Source organism: Galleria mellonella, unplaced genomic scaffold, assembly GCF_026898425.1.
Source record: "Galleria mellonella isolate WM207_F2 unplaced genomic scaffold, CSIRO_AGI_GalMel_v1 utg377, whole genome shotgun sequence".
NCBI classification, from domain to species: domain Eukaryota; kingdom Metazoa; phylum Arthropoda; class Insecta; order Lepidoptera; family Pyralidae; genus Galleria; species Galleria mellonella.
Genome location: NW_026442089.1, coordinates 502,384 through 529,540, shown reverse-complemented (window position 1 = coordinate 529,540; position 27,157 = coordinate 502,384). Strand labels below are relative to the sequence as shown.

Sequence of the window (27,157 nt, the reverse complement as noted above, 5' to 3'; positions counted from 1 at the left end):
TACCTCTTTAAACCGAAACTGCTTCACGGCACAAACACGAATGAGACAGAGGTACCCCAGCAAACGACTTTTCTACAAAGTCTCCCTCTTTCTTATAGTATTAGTGTTTACGCCTGCGTTATCGGTATACACTGACGGAGCACTAGTGAGTGATGATAGATGAGGATGAAATCAGGTCGATGGACCCATTGTGATGAATTCACCAAAAATTTGTCCCGATAGTTTCCAGGGAGACCGCGTGAAGGCCAACCTGTAATCCCTCCCACCCTTCTCCACTAGCGATACACCCTAGAGCAATACACCTTATCAGATCGACCTCTGTGCTGCTCCCCCTGGAAACCATAGTGGTTTCCATAAATCTTGTTCAATCGATCACTATGGACCAACTGTCCTGCCTTCCTGCCTTCCTGCCTTCCTGCCTTCCTGCCTACCTCACCTGTCACTCTACACTGGTACCCCGCTAGCGTATACCGAAAGCGCAGGTGGGGTTACCATTCCATCTTTGGTCATTAAAAAAGAAAAAAATCTTCTCTGTACCCCATAATTTTGTAATCATATTTTCATCCTTCAAAACGCTGTTGCATAATCGAAACCTAGGTAGGGCAAAGGGACAAACATACTCATGCATATATTTTGCCCAGTCTTTCTCTAGTAACTTTCCAGAATGTGCCCTAACATTTGGTAAATGCCACATTCCAGAATTGCCTGGACCTCCATCAAATTAAAGAGATCAACTCAAACAGCCAGGTCCTCTTCGTTCTCTTCTCTGACAGCATGGACCTAGAAGAGATCACAAGAGATAGAAATGAAGCGACCGAGTCCACCGAGGATGCAGTATACAGTGTTGAGGATTTGCCAGAGTCGGATCAAGTACTGCGAGGAGTATTAAGGTTTTTTATTATCATTAATATTATCATCACCACTTTTCCAAAAAGGATTGACGTCAGGCAGGCGGCCGATCGAAAAACTATAAGCCAATTTTTTTTTATACAAGTTAGAGTGGCAAACTAGCTGACGGCCCACCTGATGGAAAGTGGTAACCGTCGCCTATAGACATGAGCTGTACTATGGACATAACAGAGTATACTGTTTCGCCCATGATACCCCACATGCGTTGCTATTCCTAAAGACTCAGGTGTTATTCTACTGTACCCTATAAATTCACTGGCATATCCCACCCTTCAAACCGAAACATGCAAACACAGCCATGCAAACACAACTGCTTTACAGTTGAAATAGTGTTCTATTTCTAACTAACCAATATTTATTATAGTCTTTGATATTTTCAGACAAACACAAGAATCTCCAGTAAGCAATATATCCATAGAGAATAGAAGACTGCTAGAGGAACAATTAGGTTTTATGAACGATTTATTGGATCAGTGGGAGTTATTGTGTGAGTATATATCATAAAACTTTATTTATTAATTTAAATAACATTTACTAAAGGAAATATGGTAGAAAATGCGGTCTTAATGCTAGTAGCATTCTCTACCAGTCAACCTCTGGGATGAACAGTGGATCACCAACGCGCTACTTCATTATTGGGATAGGTAAACAACTAATGTACGTTAGCTGATCTCGTGAACTTCGTACCGCCTAACAGTCGATTCTGGGGGGAAAGGAATTGTTAGTAATGGGGTCTAATAGCCACACTGCTAGCAATATGCTCGACCTCCATGCGGTTCCCCCTGGAAACCATCATGTTTAATACGTGTCGAAATCATCATGGTGGGCCAACTGATCTGCATTCATTCTGACCTATCATTTTCCACTGGTGCCTCGTCGGTGTATACCGATAGTGCGAGCGGGGTTACTATTTCATTGTCACCCATTAAAAAAAAAAACAGTCGATTCTTTATGGTTTTTTAAATACTTATTCTGCTATTTGGGACTCCGGGGCAGTAAGTAAATAAGTAAACAATTACATTATGTCGAAAAATAAAAATTATAAAACACGCCGTGCTACGTCACTTGATTGTTTTGCCTTCCCGGAACCTCTCCACTAACACTTGAACTTTATAGTATGGTATTAAAGTTGAAATTGACTTTTAACTATTATTACGAATCGTTTGTATAGGAATATAGAAAAGTGTTGCTTTTAGACTTTTACCGGGATTTTTTTTTATTTTCTCCATAACCATTCTCGTACTTCAAGGGATTTTCTAAAAAAATAATTAGCGAAATCGGTTCAGCTGTTCTCGAGATTTGCGCTTAGCAACACGTTTTAGCGATATATTTTTTTTAAATAAATCATTTCGTTGTGTATTTTTTTTAATATTAAACAAGTGTCCCACACTACTACTAGTGCGCGTTTTTTAATAATAATAATAAACTTTATTAACAAATACAGGGTTGCATAGTTACATGTTTTTTGCCCTAGCTTACAAATTAAGGTAACCTGTGCCTTGTAACCCAGTTCCTTCCAACACACAAGAACTAATAATTTTTAAAATGCTGTTTTTTTTTTTAATGATAGTTAGTTTTTTATTCCAGCCAGTCCACCTCAGAAACATTACGTTAAAAGTCAAAAGTTGATAATCGACGACGTAGAACTACTGAGAACGGTAGACACTAAGAGTCTAGCGCCATGCTTGAACAATTCGAGACAAAGTGCCGGCGAAACGTTAACGAAGGGCAAAGACGGTGATATTGTCGTGAGAAATAGAACAGTACTGTTGAATACGGTATTGAAATTCGCCACCGATTGTATGCTGAGTTACCTGTTGGAATACAGTACGCGGCTTAGTGAGGTGAGTGTTGTGTATTACATTACATTACATTACACATATATTACATTACACATATTACATTTAACCCATCTTTGCATAATGGTGGAAATTTCCATCGTAACATTGAATGCCCAAAAATTATATAAAAGACCAAGTTTAAGTTGATCGTGTCTGGATACCTTTTTAATGTCCATTGCGGAAAAAACAAAACATAATTATAGTTGGCCCACATATTTTTAATTAATTTATAGTACATTACTGCAGCGGCCAGCAACTGAGGCATTGATGGACGAACGTGGAAATGTGAGCCGAGGCGTAGCCGAGGCACACATACGTGAGTCCATCAATGCCTAGTTGTGGCCAAGGCTTGTATAGTACTTTTCTCAAACAATGCGCGGAAATCAAAAACACACTTTTACTTTTTAAGTTCAATGACGAATAACGAACAATAATAATTTTTCAAGCGCCATAATGTTCCTCTGTTTTTTTTTTCAATGAACAGCTTTCTATTTGCAAGTCAGTTCGAAATTTAAATAAAACCTTTTATTAGTTACCTTCTTGGTAGCCATGTTTTGAAATAAAAGGTCACTTCATTTTTAAATTACAGGACAGATATGAGTTTACATAGTAATTTATCTGGACGCAAAACACGACAGATATGGATTTTCATACAACTTTTGCCGGCCGCTGCCCGCATGTATCTGGCCAATACGGCAATTTTGATGTATCTCGAATAAGATGCTCACATTTCCAAGCATGTTTGAGATTTTTTTTTAATATTCAGATCCATGTGAAGTTACTACAGCAGTTTATACTGGCTTCGTTCGACCTGGCCAGAGAGCTACAAGTAGTGCCAAAGAAGATAAAGTATGTTGCTACACAGGAGCAGCAGCTGTACGAGGTATGTTATTATTAAGAGTCATTACCTGTGACTTTTTTATACAACTTAGAATGGCAAACAAGCTGACGGCCCACCTGATGGAAAGTGGTAACCGTCCCCTATAGACATGAGCAGTACCGTGGACATAACAGTACACACACCCCCCATGTGTTGCCATTCCTGAGGACTCAGGTGTTATTCCTCTGTACCCAGTAAATTCACTGCCATATCCCACCCTTCAAACCGAGACACAGCCATGCAAACACAACTGCTTCACGGTAGAAACATGAACGGGACAGAGGTGCCCAAGTAAACGACTTGTACAATGTTTTCCTCTGGTAATTAGCTAATTGTTGTCATGTATAGTTAATTATTAAATTATTACAGCTGTACGTTTCCTTCAAAAGTAATAAATAAGTTATCTTATCGCTAAAGCAATCTCTTTCACACAACCTTTATATATATTGAAAGAAAGAAAGAAAGAAAGAAAGAAAGAAAGAAAGAAAGAAAGAAAGAAAGAAACTTTATTTTACAAGAAATATGCGGCAACACCCACACAGGGGTTAAAAAAAATCCATATATTAAGAATTATAATAAAGAAACAACACAAAAAATATTTATATATATATAAAAAAAAATAAAAAATGTAATTATTTCAGCTGTTAACAGTCCACTACTGAACATTAGCCTTTCCCAGAAAGGGAGTTTTGCCAGTAGTTGCCACGCTTGGCAAGCGTAATAATGTGTACTTTTCTATATGTACGGTGTTACCAAATTATCTACATTCCCTTTAAAGGGCTTATAGTATTACGCATATATGATAATGATAGAATTTCGTATCTCAAATGTCATAAGAAATTTTTCAAAAGAAAAAAAAAATGTAAATTTTTGTTACGCTAAAACTGACGGAGTGAGTGCGACCAACGATGTGATAGAGAATAGTATAGTTATGAGAACGTTTTACTTTTTAATTAAGAAATTTAAGTATTACATCATTTAATTTTTTTTAAATAATTACATACTACATAGATATAAAATTCCTTCTTTATCGTAATGTATATATATCCAATACTATGTCCTGTAGTAGAGAATGCAGATAATTTGGTACCACCTTATATATTTTATATATAAGGTGGCAAACAAGCCTACAGCTCGTCTGATGGTAAACGGTCACTGTACCGTATGAACTCCTGCAATACTAGGAGTGTCACGTGCACGTTACCGACCCTGAAGAAACTTTAATATACTCTTTTTGAAGAACCCCATACTGTAGTCTGTAGGGAAAACCTCGGCAGAGACCTCATTCACAGTCTGAGCGTTCGCGGGAGAAATTTCTTTGAAACTGCACTGTACGTGACCATTTAAGTCCCTGTCCATATATTTACAAAAGTTTTATGTTTTCTTACTATGATTATTTCTTGTAATTATTTATATCTATAATAAGTTTACTATTGTTATCTTTTGGAGGAAATAATTCATTTATTTATTTTGTGATATATACATAGGTAACAATGGATGGTAAAACAAGATGAGTCCTCTATGATCAACCTCATATATCGAGGTATACAAACTTGCAATCATATAAGAAAAAAAAATATATATATATATATATATATATATATATATATATATATATATATATATATATATATATATATATATATATATATATATATATATAACAATGTCACATATACAGTGAAAAATTATAGTATTATGGAAATTTATTGTTTACTAGGTATTCATACAGTAATCAGTATCTATCTATATTTAATCAATAAAAAAATTAATTTGTCACCAGACAATCAACAGCAAGTTCACAGAAGGTGACAAGAAGCAGGAGTTGGTGCAGATAATGCAGGACGTGCTGCACGAGATGGCATCAGAAATTAACAGCATGGACTGGAGTGTGGATGGTAATTTTATTTTATTTTCACAACCTTGATAAATAAAAAACCAACGTGTAAATGTGAGCCGAGACGTAGCCGAGGCACACATACGTGAGTCCATCAATGCCTAGTTATGGTCAAGGCTTGTATAGTACTTTAAAGTTCAATGACGAATAACGAACAATAATAATTTTTCACGCGCCATAATGTTCGTTTTTTTTTTCAATAAACAGCTTTCTATTTGCAAGCCAGTTCGAAATTAAAACCTTTTATTAGTTACCTCATTGGTAGTCATGTTTCGAAGTAAAAGGTCATTCCATTTTTAAATTACAGGACAGATATGAGTTTACATAGTAATTTATCTAGCCGCAAAACACGACAGATATGGATTTTCATATAACTTTTGCCGGCCGCTGCCCGCATGTATCTGGCCAGTACGGCAATTTTGATTTATCTCGAATAAGATTATCAAAATAACGCTCACATTTCTAAGCATGTTTGAGAAATGAATATTTTTTCCAGACCTGCCTTACCATCAAGATACGGAATTCATGGTGTCAAACTCGACGTTCTATTCGTCGTACCGTCCGTCCGGTTCCGTCCGGCTCGCGGCTCTGTCGCCCGCGAAACCGGAACAAGCGTCCGACGGCGAGGAGGCGTTGTCGTATAACTGCTATAATTTGGATGAATATGAAATTATACATTCCAACGATGAGAGCTACAACACTACGGACAGCTTCAGTCAATTTAGAGTAAGTGTTCTTTTGTACAAAATTTGCTTATGCACCTCTGTCTCATTCGTATTTTTTTTTAGACAACATAGAATGGCAAACAAGCTGACGGCCCACTTGATGGAAAGTGGTAACCGTCGCCTATGGATATGAGCAGTATCATGGACATAACAGAGTGTACTGTTTCGCCCATGATACCCCCCATGCGTTGCCATTCTTGAGGACTCAGGTGTTATTCTTCTGTACCCAAACTCACGCCATATCCCACCCATCAAACCAGAGGGAAAAAGGATTGTTAGTGATGGGATTTAATAGCCCCATTTCTAGCAATATACCCTATCAGGTCGACCTCCACGCGGTTCCCCCTGGAAATCATCGTAGTTAATCCTTCACAATGGACCAACTGGATTGCTTTCATACTCAACTATTATCTATCATTGATGGTCCGCAAGTGTATACTAATAGCGTAAGCGTTAGCATTCCATTTTCATACATTTAAAAAAAAACCCTCAAACCGAAATACATTTTTTTATACCACTGAGATGGCAAATAAGCATGCGGCCCACCTGATGGTAAGTGGTTACCGTAGCCTATGAACACTTGCAATACCAGAGGTATTACGCGCGCGTTGCCGACCCTGAAGAAACCTCTTTACCCCCCTTTTGAAGAACCCCATGCTGTAGGCTCTTGGGAAAACATCGGCAGGTATTAATAACATGGATGGTATATTTATTTCACAGGCAAAATCCGAAGACAAATCGTCGAACGACTCCCAAATCGGACAGATCATGATAGAGAACGAATCGGAAATATTCTCGCTGTCAAGCGTGAGCTGGACCGGCAACAGCGCGTGCACCAACGCTACGAATATATCTATAAAGGAGGCCTCCTTGGATGTCCAGCAGACAGGTGAGGTAATAAAAAGAAAGGTGTAAAGATTGGACAAAAAAAATTGTAAGTCACTGGTTGGTGGGTGGGTTACTGAGCCAGGTCGATCTCCTCGCGGTTCCCCCTGGAAACTATCATGGTTTTTTTTTTGCTAGATGTAAATGGTATGGTACACCCGCCTGCGCTAACGGGATACACCGGCGGAGCACCAGTGAACGGTGATAGATGAGAATGAAAACAGGCCAGTTAGCACATCGTGATGAATTCATCAGGAATTAACCATGATAGTTTCCAGGGAGAACCGCGAGGAGGTCGACCTTTTTGGGTATATTGCTAGCAATAGGATTCTCAGTCTCCATTACTAACAATCCCTTACCCCCCAAAAAAACTATCATGGTTAATTCTTGATGAATTCATCATGATGGGCTAACTGACCTGTTTTCATTCTCATCTATCACCCTTCACTGGTGCTCCGCCAGCGTATCCCGTTAGCGCAGGCGGGGTTACCATACCATTTTCACCCATAAAAATATATATATATATATAGACGTATACAATAAGTACATGCGAGCACTTGGATAGCATTTATATGATGTTCCAAAAAAACTTACAGTAAGTACTTCATATTACTCTCAATTTCGTGTATAATATAGTATATGTCATATATGTGTAAGTATATTTGTTATTTATATATATTTATTCGTTTATATATGTAATTTTAGTATGTATGTATATCAATAATTAGTAGTACCGCATTTGTGTATTCTGACACTTCCCTATGGTTGACTGGGAGAGAATGCTTTTAGCATTAAGTCCGCCATGTACACATATATGTATTAATGAATAAATAAATAAATATATACACATTGTCTAATTATATTTATATTATATTAATGAGGTGTATAAAATTATATTATTTCTTTTTTAGTGTTGTCGAATCTAAGCCGCAAAATCAGCCTGAAGCTTGTGAAGTTTGTGGACTGCCTCAGAGATTCATACTTTGGAACGTTGCAAAGGTAATTTCTTGTTTTAATTATGTATTACACGGATAACATCAGAAATGAAATGAAATGAAATGAGTTTATTTGCATTAAACAGTTTAAAATTATTACAAGCCACGTGGTATTATTTTGGCACCTGTTTAATTGCCTTCAAAGATGTAGGCATGCAAATATTTTACATTTTAAATAAAAAAAAAAAAAACCGGTAAACAAAATTATAATTCAATTATATTATTTAAATTGACCTTACATATTAAAAGTCTAGATTATAGTACATTATGTCATTTATACATATACCTACACATAACAACTAATACAATAAATTTACAAAATAGAAAAATGTCAATAGAAGGAGTAAAAAATAATTAAAATGTCACGCTTAACACTCAAGAAAATTCAGAAATTATTTATATACAAAAAAAAAAATTATTATTACATATTTATTTATACACGATACGACAACATAACCTTCAAGAAAAGACCATATTCCTTTTTAAAAGGCCGGCAGCACACCTGCAATGCCGTAGGTGTTGTGGGTGACCATGGGCGGCGGTAGTCACTTACCATCAGGTGAGCCGCATGCTCGTTTGCTCCTTGTGTTGTAAAAAAAAATATAGACAACATAAGGCCCATTCTGTTAGTTATAAATTTACTTAACCTATATATATATATATATATATATATATACTCGTATATATATAATGGATGATAATGGAATGGTAACCCCACCCATGCTATCGGTATTCACCGGTGAAGGATGATAGGTGAGGATGAAGCAGGTCAGTTAGCCCATCGTGACGAATTCAACAAGAATTGTTCACGATGGTTTCCAGGGGGAACCACGTGGAGGTCGACCTAATAGGGCATATTGCTAGCAATGGGGCTGTCAAACTCCATTGCTAACAATCCCTTTCTCCCCACTTAACCTATATTAGTAAATGAGCGGTTATGACGCTCTTGCTTATGTTGTTTAGCCTCCTGCTGTCACCTATCGTATTTATTGTACCATGGCAACAAGGAGGGTTACCATTCTATTTAAAGTTGTAAAAAAAACTACGTGGCAGATGCCTGGACTCGCTGGAGTCGTCGTGCCGGCAGGAGCTGGGCGGGCGGCCGGCCACCGAGGCGATGCGGCGGCTGCTGTCGGTGGCGCGGCAGGTGGACCTGCAGCCGTGCGCCTCCTTCTCCCTGCTGCGGACCATGCTCGAGTCGCTGCGGAGGCTGTTTCACAAGTGAGCGTGCTTCTAGCGTCTTGCAAATCATCGGGCTCGCCGTTTTCATAGATAGATAGATAGATTTTTGTTTATTTTGTGATATATACATAGGTAACAATGGTTGGTAAAACAAGATAAGTCCTCTATGATTAACCTCATATATCGAGGTATACAAATTTGCAATCATATTAGAAAAAACAAATTATATAAAAAGAATCAACAATGTCACATTTATAGTAAAAAATTATAATATTATGGAAATTTATTGCATTTATCTTCAAGGAAATCGTCAATTGAATAGTATGTTCTGTTTACTAGGGATTCATACAGTTTAGTTTTATATTTCTTTATGTCATCTATATCTGATATATATATATATATATATATATATATATATATATATATATATATATATATATATATAATTTGTTTACATTACATACAGCACATAAATTACAATAAACTCCTGACTACCCTTCTTCTAAATAGCGAATATAACAAACGCACACAATGTATTTTATTTATATTTCTTTATATTTTTTAAATTTTTTTTTCCAGTGACATGAAGAAAAAAAATTTTTATTAATTTTATGCATTCTGATTTTGTTTTTGTGTTTTTTAATTATTTGAACATGTATCTTTTTTTTCTTTTTTCACTTTGCATTTGTATTTTTTGCTGTATGTGTGCAAATAAATTATTTATCTATCTATCTATCTGTAAAAAACATACACATAATACCCAGTAAAAGGGATAAAAGTATGAAAATAAAAAAAGCAACAAAACAAAAAACCAAGATATATAAACTAACAATTTTCTTTCTTTCCTTTCCTGGGTCGATGTGCAGCCCTGGGTTTATATTATGACTACCACTAATAAGGAATGGTTGAATTTTACTGTTTTATGAATTTTTGGAGTAGTGTATTGCAACAATTGAAGTTTGCCCGGCGACAGGGTGTGGGCTGCGGGCGGCGCGGCGGAGGCGGCGTGCTGCGTGCTCAGTCCGCGCTGGCGCCGCCAGGTGGCGCTGCACACGCTGCACTCGCTGCGTGCACACCGCCTCGCGCGGCTCATCACCGCGCAGGTAATACCAGCCACCAGCCACCAGCCAATAACTGTGAAGGTCGGTTTGAAGGGTAGGATATGGCGGTGAATTTACTGGATACAGACGGACAACACCTGAGTCCTCAGGAATGGCAACGCATGGGGGGTATCATGGGCGAAACAGTATACTCTGTTATGTCCATGGTACTGCTCATGTCTATAGGCGACGGTTTTTTTAATGGATGATAATGGTATGGTAACCCGGCCTGCGCTATCAGTTTGTGCTGGCGAGGCACCAGTGAGCGATGAAGTAGGTCAGTTAGCCCATCATGACAAATTCACAAATGAATCAGTCACGATGGTTTCCAAAAGGAACTGTGAGGAGGTCGACCTGATAGGGTACATTGCTAGTAATAGAATTGCTAATCCCCATTACTAACAATCCCTTTCTCCCCTATAGGCGACGGTTACCACATTTTCAATCAGATGGGCCGTTAGCTTGTTTGCCATTATAAATTGTATAAAAAAACAGCAGCGCGGACGTCGCCAGATGGCGCTGCATATAGATTTCAAACTGTGCCTGCTATCATGGTCTTTTATGTATTATTTATTTATTTATTTTAAATAAAACAACTTGAAATGTAACAAGATTAACATTCACTTTACGAGTAACAAACAATCGAGACATTCAGGTGTTTTACAGGTATAGTTTTTAATTCTAAAATATTTAAATTTAGAATTCCGAACTGTTTCTATAAGTTTTATTTATTTAATTTTTTTTTAAATGAGTGAAAATGGAATGATATCCTCGCTTGCGTTATCGATATACGCTGGCGGGGCACCAGTGAGCAAATGTAATCTAAATTGGACTCTCTTTTCCGCGTTTAGTCTCTCATTTGGGCCGTTGTGCGCATGACACCATTGAGCAATAATAGGTGAAGATGTGACATGTCAGTTTGTCCATCGTGATGTATTCAAGAATTAGCCACTATGGTTTCCAGGGGGAACTGCATGGAGTTTGATTATTATTAGAATATATTGCCAGCGATGGGGTAATTTTTTTTTTGATGGGTGAAAATGGTATGGTACACCTGCGCTAACGGGATACGCTGGCGGGGCACCAGTGAAGGGTGATAGATGAGAATGAAAACAGGCCAGTTAGCCCATCATGATGAATTCATCAGGAATTAACCATGATAGTTTCCAGGGGGATCCGCGAGGAGGTCGACCTGGTTAGGTATATTGCTAGCAATGGGATTCTCAGTCTCCATTACTAACAATCCCTTTCCCCCCGCGATGGAGTAATTAGACTGTATTACAATCAATTCTTCTTCTCTCAATTGCAGATATTGGAAAGACTGACAGTGGCGCACGAGAGGTACCAGTCAGCGCTGTCGACGCTGGAATTAGCGCTGGAGAGCAGACTGCGGCATACGGAAGTCATCAAATTAGCTATAAGGAAAAAGTAAGTTGATTTTACCATAAATTTCTATAATTGATAATATCATCATCATATTATCAGGAGGAATAACACCTGAGTCCTCAGGAATGGCAACGCATGGGGGGTATCATGGGCGAAACAGTGTACTCTGTTACGTCCATGGTACTGCTCATGTCTATAGGCGACGGTTACCACTTTCCATCAGATGGGGCGTCAGCTTGCTTGCCATTCTAAGTTGTATAAAAAAAAAAATCATTGTGATATCAGCTGTGAACAGTACACTGTCGAACACAGTTGTACACAATCCAGTACTAAACTACGGACAAGCGCCCTCTGGTGTCATAATAAGACAACCAGTGATGTTGGATCGTTTCAATGCAAATTAAACAATAGCGCCGTCTAAATTTATGACAGCGCCATCTATTATTAATATGAGGTACTAAATTTTAATAGGTAGTCTACGAATGATATGTTTATTACGACTGCTTCACGTTAGAAACATGAATGGGACAGAGGTGCCCAAGCGAAAGTCACGATTGTGTATTTAAGAATATGGGTAAAGAAGGCGAAAGTTTAAAATTAACTATGATATGATTAAATACTGAAATATTTATGTATTTTTTTATTAAGTTATAATCATTTTTTGTTAATAGTGTTTAGTTTTTTTTTTTACAACACGGGGGGCAAACGTACATGCGGCTCACCTGATGGTAAGTGACTACCGCCGCCCATAGTCACCCACAACACCAACGGCATTGCAGGTGTGCTGCCGGCCTTTTAAAAAGGAATATGCTCTTATCTTGAAGGTTATGTTGTCGTATCGGTTCGGAGATACTGCTGCTGGAAATTGATTCCAAAGAATGGTTGTGCGTGGAAGAAAGTGCCTTGAAAAACGCACTTTAGTTATTTTTATTAAGATTAAGTTTTAAAATATTTATAAAATATATTTACAGATATGCACCATCATTTGCTCGACTCTGTCTCGAGAGTACATCTATGCGAGACCTACTTATGTACGGGATCCCAGAGCTGGGCAGAGAAATAGGTATGCTTTACTTAGTCGTGTTTTAACAAACTTTAGAAAAAGTTGCAGTTTTGATTTCGGTTGTAGTTTTTAAAAAATTAATTGGCGTGGCCACCATTGTATATATCCTGGGATAATCAAACAAGTTGATAAAGTGTAGTCTATGTCGTATTTGACGAGTATAACTGTTTATAGTAACAATAAATTAAGTAACAGACAGACTGCCTTATTATGGTCAGATTAACCCTCCGCCGACCGTGTGTTTTTTTTCTGCACACCGTCAACCGTCACGGACGATATCGTCCCAGACGATAATTTCACCTACTTGAAGGTAAAATTCCATAAAATTCGGGGCAATATGTTCTAGATTTCTTTTTTCTTTTTCCATAGTTTTTGACATGAATTGACACCCGCTGGTGAAATAAAATTTTGTAATCTCTACAAAAACTGTAAATTCTAAGATTTCACCAAAAAATCAATATCTTGGATGTAAATTAGTTTTAAGAAGGAATGTTTTGGAGATTTATTCCTTATATAAGCGCCTTTGTAAACCTTGTCTGTGAGGTGCGCGCGTGTGATTTTTACAGAAGGATTCGAGATCCAAATTTGGCGCGGACGATATTGTCCTGTACGGTTTAATTAATTGTTTGTTAAATTGTTAGTTGGTTGTATACTATATCATGAAACAACTGGTGATATCGTATGTGCCGCGTGTCCCCAGGGCGCGGGCAGTACGGCGTGGTGTACGCGGCCCGCGGCGGCTGGGCGGGGCACGCGCCGGCCGCCGTCAAGTCCGTGCTGCCGGCCGACGAGCGCCACTACCAGGACCTCGCCATGGAGTTCTTCTACACCAGGCGAGATAACTGTTTAAAATTATAAACTTTAAATAAATAGATAACATACTGAAAAGAGTTCTCCGTGTGTGGTCCCGGCATAGAATGGACCACTCCTTCCTTTCCCGTGGGTGTCGTAGAAGGTTACTAAGGGAGGGCGAGAGATGGACAGCAGCGTCTTTCTTAAAACATCTCTAAAGCTTTTTTTTTTATACAACTTAGAATGGCAAACAAGTTGACGGTCCACCTGATGGAAAGTGGTAACCGTCGCCTATAAACATGAGCAGTACCATGGACATAACAGAGTATACTGTTTAACCCTTAGATTCCTTTTCATTAGGTCCTCTATGTCGAACCCTTATGTTCCTTTGCATAAGATCTTAGTCTTCGAACCTTAGGTGGTTCCTATGATTGTCTATGACAGAGCATCCTGGCGCCGCTGTACAACTCGACTCGACTCCAAATAGTGCTGGGAATTAGGTCCTCTTCCAGAGTTCGAAGAAGAGGCTCTAGTGGGAAGTGGTAACCGTCGCCTAGAATCATAAACATACTAGGAATGTGTAATAGTTACACCAATATCAAAACTTCTCTTGTTTAGCAGATAAGTAAGATAAAGACAACCTGAGGGCTGTTTAAATATTAATTTAGAATTTCAAGAAATTTATAAATTTTTTACTATAAAATTATAAAATAAAGTAAAAATACTTAAAATTAAGTTAATTTTAAGAATCAGATCTGGTCACTATCCATCAAGAAAGTTTGCATATTTAATGAATAAAGAAAATTCACTAAATTGCATTGTCTGTGGAAAAGTTGAAGATGTACAGCACCTATTGATGGAATGTGATAGCAACCGAAGGGGAAGGGAAACATTATTAAAAACATTTAATATTAATAAATTTGATGTGGAGATTGTTCAGAGCATAATGCATGCTCCTACTGCCAAAATTGTTTTGTGCTTAAGTGAATTAGTAAGTAGTATTGTTTAGTCATAATTATAATAGTAGATAACTTGTTTAGATTTTGTGGGATTGACATGTTAAAAAACAAAAATCCCAAATTAAACGTAGATTAAGAAAAAAAAAAAAACTTAAGTACTGGCTGCCGTACACGGATATCGATAAATTGACTTGTCACAGATTAGTCAACAATCTATTATATTGTAATTATTTCTATATTTAAAAACCAGTGCTACAACTATGAACACCACAGTGTATCTTGTGCACATACGTTGTTTTCTCATTGTGATTATTTCTTGTAATTGTTTATATTTATAATAGGTTTACTATTGTAATCTTTTGGAGGAAACAATAAAGTGTATCTATCTATCTATCTATCTATGTCTCGTGTAATGCTACTCCCGGGAAATAAGCTGTTATTGTTCCATATTGTATAATTTTATTACAATTTTCCGTATCATCCATATCATAAAACTGAAGCAGAGTGATTTAAACATAGCTGTTTGACAGTTGTTACACAAGAAAGAAAAAATATACCCCTGCATACATTGTGCGTCGTACAAAGGAATTTAAAATGTCGCAAAGTGTAACTAGATGGCGCTGTTAAAAATCTACATCGCGCTATTATTTATCCTTCATTGCTTTTTTTTTGTTCGATTTATATTTAAATATTTCCTATTTTATTAGGGAAAGGGATTGTTAGTAATGGAGACTGAGAATCCCATTGCTAGCAATATACCCAACCAGGTCGACCTCCACGCGGTTCTCCCTGGAAACTATCATGGTTAATTCCCGATGAATTCATCATGATGTGCTAACTGGTCTGTTTTCATTCTCATCTATCACCCTTCACTGGTGCTCCGCCAGCGTATCCCGTTAGCGCAGGCGGGGTTACCATACCATTTTCACCCAGCAAAAAAAAAAAACCATACGGTATTCTCTACTAGTAAAACTATTAGGTAAAAACAGAGAACGTATGAGGTCAATAGTGGCGAAGATACATTACACAAAAGAAATGCATCTATTAATATAAATTAACTTAATAAATGTCATTCTGAATTATATATAGTATAAATATATAAAAAAAAATATGCAACTCGGAATGGTAAACAAGCTGACGTCCCACCTGATGGAAAGTTGTAACCGTCGCCTATAGACATGAGCAGTACCATGGACATAACAGAGTATACTGTTTCGCCCGTGATAATGAACGTATGGGTTATACGTTGCCATTCCTAAGGACTCAGATGTGATCCTATAATTCCATTCCCATATCTGGCCTTTCAAACCAAAACAGCTATATATATATCTTATATATAAAGTTCTCGTGTCATGGTGTTTGTTACCAAACTCCTCCGAAACTGCTTTACCGATTTTTATGAAATTTTGTGTACATATTGGGTAGGTCTGAGAATCGGCCAACATCTATTTTTCATTCCCCTCAGTGATAAGGGTGACCCACCCCTAAATATTTTTTTTTAACAAAATTTTTTAATTTTATTTTATTATAATTTAGTATTAAAAATACATATAACTTTAAATTTTCATTGTTTTACGATCAACCCCTGTTTTTTAATCGCGATTTTTATATGCCGCAATAGGGTTACAAGATGGCAATCGAATATAATAATTGTAGTAGGATAAATTTTCATGTATAGTTTTCGAAATAATGTATATGGTAAAACAACGTTTGCCAAGTCAGCTAGTATATATATATATATATATATATATATATATATATATATATATATATATATATATATATATATATATATATATATATATATATATATATATATATATATATATATATATACTAGGTGACTCGGCTAGTATATATATACTAGTAGTTTTATTGTACTAGTATGTCCCCGCAGAAGTATCCCGCCGCACCCTCGGATAGTCCGGCTGCTGGGCTCGGTGCTGCAGCGAGGCGGCCCCGCGCCCGCCGTGCTGCTGCTCTCCGAGCGGAAGGTACAGTCCTGTAATCGATTATTAAAAAAAAAAAATAATTAAAAAAAAAATAAAAAAAAAATTAAAAATTCTCAAAAGAATTTTTATACGGTAAGTATGTTGTTTTTTTTTAAACAACTTAGAATGGCAAACAAGCTGACGGCCCACCTGATGGAAAGTGGTAACCGTCGCCTATAGACATGAGCAGTACCATGGACATAACAGAGTATACTGTTTCGCCCATGATACCCCCCATGCGTTGCCACTCTTGAGGACTCGGGTGTTATTCCTCTGTACCCTGTAAATTTACGCCATAACTTCAAACTGAAACACAGCCATGTAAACACAACTGCTTCACGGTTGAAACTCGAATGGGACAGAGGTATCCAAGCAATCGACTTTTGTACAAAGTCTCCCTCAAAATTCATTGTATTGTAAACTCTTGCATACATATATGTCATGCCTGTCTCCCATTAGGGTAGGCAGAAACAATGGAACGCTAAATGCTTCGATTCAAACAAACCTCTTTCGCTTCCTCCACATTCATCAATCTTTTCTTTTGGTACTTTTAATTTGGCACTTCTTCAGCACGTCGCCTATTTGCTCGACATACGTCCGTCTAGGGCGACCTCTACCGACATCTCCATTCATTCTTGCTCGATAAATCTCTTTCGTAATTCTTCTTTCATTTATCATCTTCCACTGATGCCCCGCCGGTGTATATCGATAGCGCGGGCGGGTTTACCATTCCATTTTCACCCATTAAAAAAACAGCAACCACTTAGTGCTAGTTTTAAATTCAATGTACATTTATCAAGGTAATTTTTTTTTACCAGACGCGCGATCTTCACACCGCCGTGCGAGCTGGACTCTCGTTTGCAGCCCGCATGAGAATCGCCTGTGATATTGTCGAAGGTATAATATTTATTTATTTATTTATTCTTTATTGTACAATAAAAGTTTGTACAACTGGCGAGCTTAATACCATATGGCATTCTCTACCAGCTAACCAGTTTTTTTTAATGGGTCATAATGGAATGGTAACCCTGCCTACGCTATCGGTATACGCCGACGGAGCACCAGTGACGGATGAAAGGTGATGATGAAAGCAGGTCAGTTAGACCATCGTGGTGATTCCACTAGAATTAACCACGATGGTTTGCAGGGGGAACCACGTGGACGTCGACCTGATAGGGTGTATTGCTGGTAATGTTTTTTATACAACTTAGAGTGACAAACAAGCTGACTGTCCACCTGATGGAAAGTGGTAACCGTCGCCTATAGACATAAGCAGTACCATGGATATAACAGAGTATACTGTTTCGCCCATGATACCCCCCATGCATTGCCGTTCCTGAGGACTCAGGTGTTATTCCTCTGTACCCTGTAAATTCACGCCATACCCCATCCTTCAAACCGAAACACAGCCATGCAAACACAACAGCTTCACGGTAGAAACAGTGTCAGTTAGACTCCATTACGAATAATCCCTTTCTGAGAAAGAGGTTTCTTCAGGGTCGGCAACGCGCGCGTAATGCCTCTGGTATTGCAGGTGTTCATAGGCTACGGTAACCACTTACCATCACGTGGGCCGTATGCTTGTTTGCCACCTCAGTGGTGTAAAAAATAAATATTCTATTGTGGAATCAGGTATCCGTTACCTTCACTCCCTGGGCTTGGTGCACCGGGATATCAAAATGAAGAACGTTTTACTGGATAACGAGGATCGTGCCGCGCTGTCAGACCTGGGCTTCTGTGCAGCGGAGGCGCTGATATCAGGGTCGCTGGTTGGCACCCCGGTACACATGGCGCCGGAGCTGCTGGCCGGAGAGTACGACGCCTCCGTCGATGTTTACGCGTTTGGTATACTGTTCTGGTGAGTTTCATGCCTCTTTTAAACTGCACATTAAGGTTTTAGAGTTGGGTATTTTACAGGTTTTTTTTTAGTGGATGAAAATGGAATGGTAACCCCGCCTGCGCTATCGGAATTCGCTGGTGGGGCACCGGTGAAGGATGATAGGTGAAGATGAAACAGTTTAGTTGGATTATCGTGTTGAATTTTTTAAATAATAACCACGATGATTTCCAGGGGTAACCGCGTGGAGGTCGACCTTTTAGAGTATATTGCTAGTAATGGGCCTGTTAAATCTCACTACTCACAATCCTTGTCCCTCCGGGTTTTTTTTTACAGCTGTCGCATAGTCGCGGCGTACAATGGGGCACCACTTCATTTCCCATGGGTGTCGTAAGAAGCGACTAAGGGTGGGCGAAAGATGGGCCCCTCTTAAAATATTACCAAAGCCTAACTGCGGATACCAAGGCGTAAACTTTGTAAACCAAAGCAAAACTCCTCTTATGGGGGAGACCTATGTTCAGCAGCGGACAGTTAGAAGCTAAAGTGGTGATGATGAAGAATAAAACAACACTGGATTACAAAGCGTTTACTGCTAAAAATTACTTTTCTTAGTGTAGTATTTTGGAAATTATTGTACCTAAGGTTGGCAACATTGGAAAATGTAATTAAGCGAGTCTGTCATGGCGTCCTTCAATAAAAGTACATATTCATTTTATGAGCAGTTTTTTTTTATTATAAAGAAGAGTTATTTAAGCGTGCAAAGCACATCTAATGTTATACAACATTATATTTAGTATTTAGGTTTTTATCACAATTTTAGTGTAACTCCAAAGAGTTCAACCACGACGGAGTTCCCCGTCAGCAAAATGTTAAACTGTAAACCGTAAATTTGGGATTGTTCTGCTGTTTATAAAACACGAAACGAGGGCAGCCATGATTAAAATATTAGTAAACACGTGTAGTGTATATCTAATATATAAAATTCTCGTGTCTCGGTGTTTGTTACCAAACTCCTCCGAAACGGCTTTACCGATTTTCATGAAATTTTGTGTACATATTGGGTAGGACTGAGAATTGGCCAACATCTATTTTTTATACCCCTCAACGATAAAGGTGACCCACCCCCAAAATTATTTTTTATTTTTTGACCAATTTTTTATTTTTATTTTATTTTGATTTAGCATTGAAAAATACATACAAATTAAAATTTTCACGGTTTTACGATCAACCCCTGTTTTTTAATCGCGATTTTTATATGCCGCAATAGGGTTGCAAAATGGCCATCGAATATAATAATTGTAGTAGGATAAATTTTCAAGTATAATTCTCGATATAACGTATATGGTAAAACAACGTTCGCCGAGTCAGTTAGTATATACATATAATATTATGTTACAGGTACGTGTGTGCAGGCAACATAAAACTGCCGATGGCTTTCGAAACGTTTCAAAATAAGGAACAGCTGTGGAGCAAAGTGAAACGAGGTAATTGTTATTTTTTAAAGTCAATAATTTATTTATTTATATCTGTGGTACATCAACAGATTACAAACAATACTTTTACCAATAGAATACAACAATAGTTTAACAATAAGTTTACAATCCAATTATAATTGAACTCAACATTCACAGAGGTGAAACAGCATACGTTGATTTTTAATACAAACCAAAAACAAAACTACCAAATTATGCTTCTAAGCTATTGCATTATCAGTGTATGCAAAGTGCTTCGATACGATGAACATTTCTGATAGAATATGCCAATATCCGATTTACAATCAATGTGTCATTGTACAATTTGCTTCTTCTGTATATTGAATTATTATGTGTTGTAGTTTATAATTGTTAACAAGATTGTTTGTGACTTTTTTTTTTGTATATATGACGTGTCAATTACATGCAATATTTCCGTATAGTAAAGATTCATGTGAAACAGGCCTGTTCCTCCAGCCTACGGAGGAGGCCTATGTTGAACGGTGGATAGATAACGGATTTTTTTTTTATATTATTTTAAGGGCTTTTACCTTTTTCAGGTATATCAGTCCTGTTGTACCCTGAACTGATTTCTCATACAAAACTTTATCTACTTTCCCTGATAACTAATAAACGAATGATGTTCATGCAAACAGGATAAAAATAGACCATTTTGTCTATCGTGACAAATGTAGCAAGCCATAACCATGACAGTTTCCATGGGTTAAGTCCTGGCGAATGTTGATTTGACTTGACTTCATCTATCATCACTTAGCCATCATTCCGCTGGCGTATTGCTAGCGCTTAGACTAGATGGAGTTACTATTCTATGTTTTTTTTTAATGTGATAATGGAATGGTAACCCCGCCTGCACTAACAGTATACGCTGGTGAGGTACCAATGAGTGATGATAAATGAATCCTCATCTATCATCACTGCTTTCATCCGAATGCAGTTCTTTTGGCCCATAATAACCAATTCATAAAGTATTTATCAAGATGGTTTCCAGAAGGAACCGCGTGGAAGTCGACCTGAAAGGGTATATTACTACCAATGGGGATATTATATCTCCAATATTAACAATCCCTTTCCCCCCAACTATTCTTTGTAAATCCCATAAAGGACCTCATAAAATCACTTACTGATAAAGTACATAATGTATTAAACTATACACTAGGTCTCCGTCCAGAGCGGTTACCACACTTTACGAACGAATGCTGGGACATAATGGAGTCGTGCTGGGCTTCGGAGCCCACCCAGCGGGCGTTACTCGGCGATGTCCAGCCCAAACTGGAAAGGATCCTCGCCCGAGCACTACAAGAGGATCAGACTCCTGTCAGTACCTGTAACAGTGATGATCAGTACGACTCTGATGACAGCTTGAACATGACTGGTATAGAACGTGCTATGAACACTATACGATAGGTAATAAGGTCTAATTTTAATCGTAATACGAATGTTGCTGTAATATACTTAGTGGTACATAGAATCATCCACGTAAAACTGTATTCCTGTGAGATTTAAAAAAAAATTCTCTCTTAGTTGAGAGCGTTCTGAACTTTAGCGCGAATAAGTGTGGCAACGTCGCAGTTATCTGTCAATTTTAAAAAATAATTTAATAATTGATTATTAAAAAAAAAGATAAAAAAAACCCAAAAAGCTCACTCAAAAGTGGTGTATTTTTTTACAATACAGGGGGCAAACGAGCATGCGGCTCACCTGATGGTAAGTGACTACCGCCGCCCATGATTACCCGCAACACCAACGGCATTGCAGGTGTGCTGCCGGCCTTTTAAAAAGGAATATGCTTTTTTTTAACGTTATGAATAAACTGATTACCTATTAATAAACGTATAACCTATTAGTTTAAATAAAATAATAAAATACAATTATAACTGCTACCTAATAATCTATTTGAAGTCGGTGCCAAGTCCAAAGAGAATAAGAACCTAATAGGTTAAGTCTCTAAATACGTCAAACTTTTAGATCTATTTTAGCTATTGAAGTGTTCAAATCGAGTACAGATAGCTTTAAAAAAAATTCACCCCTTTGAGGAGTATTTTTTTAATTTCTCTATGGGATATAAGTTGATCTAGCTTAATGTAGAGCAGGATGGATGATGTCACCGTCTCGTTTTATCTCTTACGTACAGTGACTTAAACAAGCAGAGTTTTTCCGGTAAAAAGTATGTTATAGCAACGTTCATATGTGATATGATTTGGAAACTGGAATTTATACCCTATTTTGTATGAAATAAAGATCAAATTGTCTATAATTTTGTATTATAGTGATTAGTGACGTTCTTTGAATTGTTATTTTCTATTATTATTTTATTACTGTTTCTATGTATGATATGTATGTAATGTATTATTAATTAATAAATTTTAAACTTTACACATAAAGAGTTAAGAATTAAAATTCATAGAAAATGTTGTCACAAAATCATAAATTGTAAAAATCTTATGAATATTTATAAATATTTTATTAATGTATATTGTAAATTGAACTTTAAAACAAAGTTGAATAAGTTTGAAACTTATAATTCAATGTGCAAATATTGTCTCGAAATAAAATGTACTTATTCAAAATTATATTTTTATAAATAATAATATATATATTGTTTATCGTTTTAAACGCTTTTAAATTAATTTGTTCTTTATTATTGTTTACTGAAAGTCGAATTTGCTTAAATGAAAAAAAGCAATAATTACTCTAGCCAAAGAAGATGTTGGGTCGCATTTGAAAAGAGCCGTATTTGTAAGGGAATAAGTATTAGAATCCAATATCACTGTGAAATGTTATTAAAATGAAATTATACAATTTTATTTGTTATATTTACAAACTATATATATATATATACACGATCACAATATTTTTTATACTAATAAATGGCTATTAGCCAAGTTGTATATATAAAAATAAATCCAACATCACGCTACTTTTAGAATTAACCCCGTCTACCATCAGACGGGCCGTATGCTTGTGTGCCACCATAGTTGTATAAAAAATACATTATTTTAATACTTCACAATATGGTCCACTGCTGAACATAAGTCTTTCCCATAAGGGGAGCTTTGCCAGTAGTTGCCACGCTTGGCAGGCGTGTTGGCAACTGCAGTTAGGCTTTTACAGATGTTTTAAGAGGGATACTGCTGTCCATCCCTCGCTCTCCCTTAGTCACCTCTTACGACACCCACGGGAAAGGAAGGGGTGGTCCAATCTATGCCGGGACCACACGGCAGAATTTTATCTTTAATGAATGATAATACATAACTACACCTTTGCTATCGGTTGACGCTGACGGGGCACCAGCGAGTGATAGGTGAAGATGAAGGCAGGTCAGTTAGTCCATCGTAGCAGGTTCGACGATTTGCCAGTGAATTTACAGGGTACAGAGGTATACCTAACACCTGTGTCCTCAGGAATGGCAACGCTTAGAGGGTATCATGGGCGAAACAGTATACTCTGTTATGTCCATGGTACTGCTCATGTGTATAGGCGACGGTTACAACTTTCCATCAGGTGGGACGTCAGCCTGTTTGCCATTCTAAGTTGCATATATATATATATATATATATATATATATATATATATATATATATATATATATATATATAACTTAGAATGGCAAACTAATAATAAAATAAGATCATGTTGTTTGTTTATTGGTCGAGTGAGTGGCGCAAATATTGTCAGATTTGCTCCCTTGGGTTTGTTTGCGAGTTGGTACACCTTTAGAACTAAGCTTGTTTGTTCTGTTAATTTTGTCTTGATCAAATTAAGACTTTAATTACATATATATATATGTATATGTATATATATATATGTATATATATATATATATGTATATGTATATATATATATATATATATATATATATATATATATATATATATGTATATATATATATATACATATATATATATATATATATATATATATATATTTTATCTGTGATTAAGTGAAACTTGTCTATGAATTGTGATTACTATAGGTTTTTTTTTTTTTTTAAATATAATTCGATTGACTTATATGTATTTCTATTGAGCATTTATCAGCTCGGATCCGAAACCGGTCGGGCATTCCAGACAGAAGCGTGTAAGTCAATCCGGTTATGTTTACAAATGAAATATTATGTTTATTTTTACGACTCGTAATTATAAGTGTTGCTAAATTTGGTATACGTAATGCAATCAAAATTTTTTTAAACAGTATTCTTTTGTTTCGGAGCTTTAATCCTTTATATGTTTCTTTTAAGACTCCATTACACTATTAATGATGTGAAAAAAGGGGAACAAAGAACCAACAGGGGTATTTTTTAATAAACACGACATGGGAGTTTTTAAGAAAATAATTTTTTTTTACAACACAAGGGGCAAACGAGCATGCGGCTCACCTGATGGTAAGTGACTACCGCCGCCCATGGTCACCCGCAACACCAGCGGCATTGCAGGTGTGCTGCCGGCCTTTTAAAATGGAATATGCTCTTTTCTTGAAGGTTATGTTGTCGTATCGGTTCGAAAATACTGCTGCTGGAAGTTGATTCCAAAGAGTGGTTGTGCGTGGGAGAAAGTGCCTTGAAAAACGCAAAGTGGAGGACCGCCACTCGTCCAGATGGTTGGGATGAAACTTTAGTTTATGGCGGGTTGTACCTTGTCGTTGTTATATATGCCTTTTTAAAAGGCCAGCAACGCATTGGCGATCTTTTGGGCTTTCTCTGTTTTACATTATGGTAGACATGTTGTAGTTTTTATCTATTGTACTAACCTTATGGTGTCTTCTGCCCTATAAAATTGGTTTTATTTAAATTGGTTTTTCTTAGCTAATTTTGTAAGATTGTCTCTAGTAAAAATCTGCTGTTTTAATTAAATGTGATTTACTATAAAAAAAAAAAAATAAAATAAAATTCACATCTCCCCTCTTAAGGAGAGGAGATGGTAAACTAACCCCCGTTAGAGACCAGCGGGTCTACCATGACATGAAATTCCGAAATTTTTAACTCAATTTCGTGTTTTTGTTTATACCAAAATCGGACCAATAAATGGAGTTTAACATTTCGTCCGTCATACATCCTATCATAAAAGTCCAAAGGAACAATATTTTAACATTTTTAATATTTCCAAACGGCATGTATTATGTAATTTTAACATCATATTTGTGTTTCGTTTGGCTCCGAAATTTCGGAAAACATTTCATGGTAGGTACTTAGGGTCTTAGGGAGAGAAACCTGCGTGCTATGTGGGAAGTATCTAAAAGCACCACCTTCTGCATCTACCCCATTTTTTCTTTATTATATTTACATATAGTTTTATGTTCTTGATAGTGTATGGAGTCTTAATTTACGCCTCGTCCGATGCGCACGAGTGCAGAATAATGGGTACGTGATCCTTTAACAAAATACCTATAACATTACGTTTAAAGTTTCCATACGATGACACGTTAGTTCCTAAGACAATATTTATAAGTTGCGCCTAACTTCATTATTAAACTTGTTTCAACTATTAAACCCTTGTGTTTTTTTATCTGCCCCTTCTGTATGATTGTCTGTATAATTGATTGAATGAATCCTTACTAATATAATAAATGTGAAAGTTTGTGTGTTACCTTATTATTTCAGTCCTTAACTGTCCATTACTGAACATAAGCCTTTTCCTCTTAAGGGAAGTTTTGCCAGTAGTTGCCACGCTTGGCAGACGGGTTGGCAACCGCAGTTAGGCTTTTAGAGATGTGTTAAGAGGGATACCGCTGTCTATCTCTCACTGCCCACCCACGGCACATTGCATTGATCTAGTATTTGCCAAGGAGAAGAACAATGACTACTTTTATTCTAAACAATCAATAATACTCCTTCAGATTTCGTGCTGCGCAACTGTGGAACAGGCTACCTGTTGACATACGGGACAGTCCTTCCATTACTTCCTTCAAGAGAAGACTGAAATCACACCTTTTACCCAATAGTACATGATAATTCTATGCACTTTTACATATGTATATATATATATATATATATATATATATATATATATATATATATATATATATATATATATATATATATATATATATATTATATATACTTATTTACGCATTTATCTATTTATGTATTTATTCACAATTTGTGTTTGTTGTATTTACATTATTTTCACCGGTACCTTTCCTGCACTGGATTACCCAAATTAAATTATTTTCTCTCTAACTACACTGGGTTGGCTGGAAGAGATCTCTTTCAGAGATAAGCCCTCCCTTGCTAACAAGTTGTTAAACTAATCGTCGCATGTATTGTTTAAGTGGAATAAAGAATATAATATTCCCATCACACGGACGAAGCCGCGGTTAAAAACTAGTAAACTCATACGTTTAAAATAAGGTTGGAAATTCGTACGAACGCTCGCAATATTATAAACACAATCTTCGCTGTTCCCTTGGGGAGGTGTGCAAAACATGACGGTTGGCGACTGACCCTTCGCGCAGAGCTCTTTGTCACGACCAGTTGTTAAAGGGCATGTATACACGCCGAGGAGGGAATGATAAATTGATCTTTATTTTTACCCGATTGAAGATTGAGGAGTCACGTTTTTAGGTAAATATTTTTTTTTATACGATTTAGAGTGGCAAACAAGCTGACGGTCCACCTGATGGAAAGTGGTAACCGTCGCCTATAGACATGAACAGTACCGTGGACATAATAGAGTATACTGTTTCGCCCATGATACCCCCCATGTGTTGCCATTCCTGAGGACTCGGGTGTTATTCCTCTGTATCCTGTAAATTCACGCCATATCCCACCCTTCAAACCGAAACATGGCCATGCAAACACAACTGCTTCACGGTAGAAACACAAATTGGACAGAGGTAACCAAGCAATCGACTTTTGTACAAAGTCTCCCTCTGGTAAAGAGTGTTTGACGATATGTATACGGAACACTATGAAACGGATTGATAGATTTTGACAAACGAGACGTGCGTGCGTGCGTGCATGCGTGCGTGCGTGCGTGTATTTTTAATGGATGGTAATGGAATGGTGACCCCGTATGCGTTATCGGTATACATTAGCGGGGCACCAGTGAGGGATGGTAGGCGAGAATGAAGCAGGTCAGTTAGTTACAAAAGCATATAAATAAAATAAATAAATAAATAGTTTATTTTAGTTAATATTATCGCATATTCTTTAATTATATCATTGATTGCAACCCCTTTTGTATTTGTGTAGTCTCCCCTAGCAAAGATAATCATAATACGCACT

The 27,157-nt window shown here is 37.0% G+C and overlaps 1 protein-coding gene across 1 annotated transcript in view; it reads left to right on the top strand.

The window, feature by feature from the left end:
* The window catches only part of LOC113518738 (dual serine/threonine and tyrosine protein kinase-like), a 41,469-nt gene extending 16,049 nt beyond the window's left edge, over positions 1-25,420 (top strand). The window contains exons 6-23 of the mRNA XM_052897609.1: positions 700-890; positions 1,290-1,396; positions 2,497-2,753; positions 3,517-3,633; positions 5,414-5,528; positions 6,024-6,253; positions 6,973-7,141; positions 8,049-8,136; positions 9,186-9,353; positions 10,288-10,417; positions 11,724-11,842; positions 12,772-12,863; positions 13,564-13,696; positions 16,512-16,608; positions 17,424-17,502; positions 18,238-18,463; positions 19,841-19,926; positions 21,092-25,420. Of these exons, the coding sequence (XP_052753569.1) occupies positions 700-890; positions 1,290-1,396; positions 2,497-2,753; positions 3,517-3,633; positions 5,414-5,528; positions 6,024-6,253; positions 6,973-7,141; positions 8,049-8,136; positions 9,186-9,353; positions 10,288-10,417; positions 11,724-11,842; positions 12,772-12,863; positions 13,564-13,696; positions 16,512-16,608; positions 17,424-17,502; positions 18,238-18,463; positions 19,841-19,926; positions 21,092-21,339 (2,652 nt within the window). The 3' untranslated portion in view covers positions 21,340-25,420. The remainder of the gene's footprint in view (positions 1-699; positions 891-1,289; positions 1,397-2,496; positions 2,754-3,516; positions 3,634-5,413; positions 5,529-6,023; positions 6,254-6,972; positions 7,142-8,048; positions 8,137-9,185; positions 9,354-10,287; positions 10,418-11,723; positions 11,843-12,771; positions 12,864-13,563; positions 13,697-16,511; positions 16,609-17,423; positions 17,503-18,237; positions 18,464-19,840; positions 19,927-21,091) is intronic.
* Positions 25,421-27,157: the final 1,737 nt, after the last annotated feature.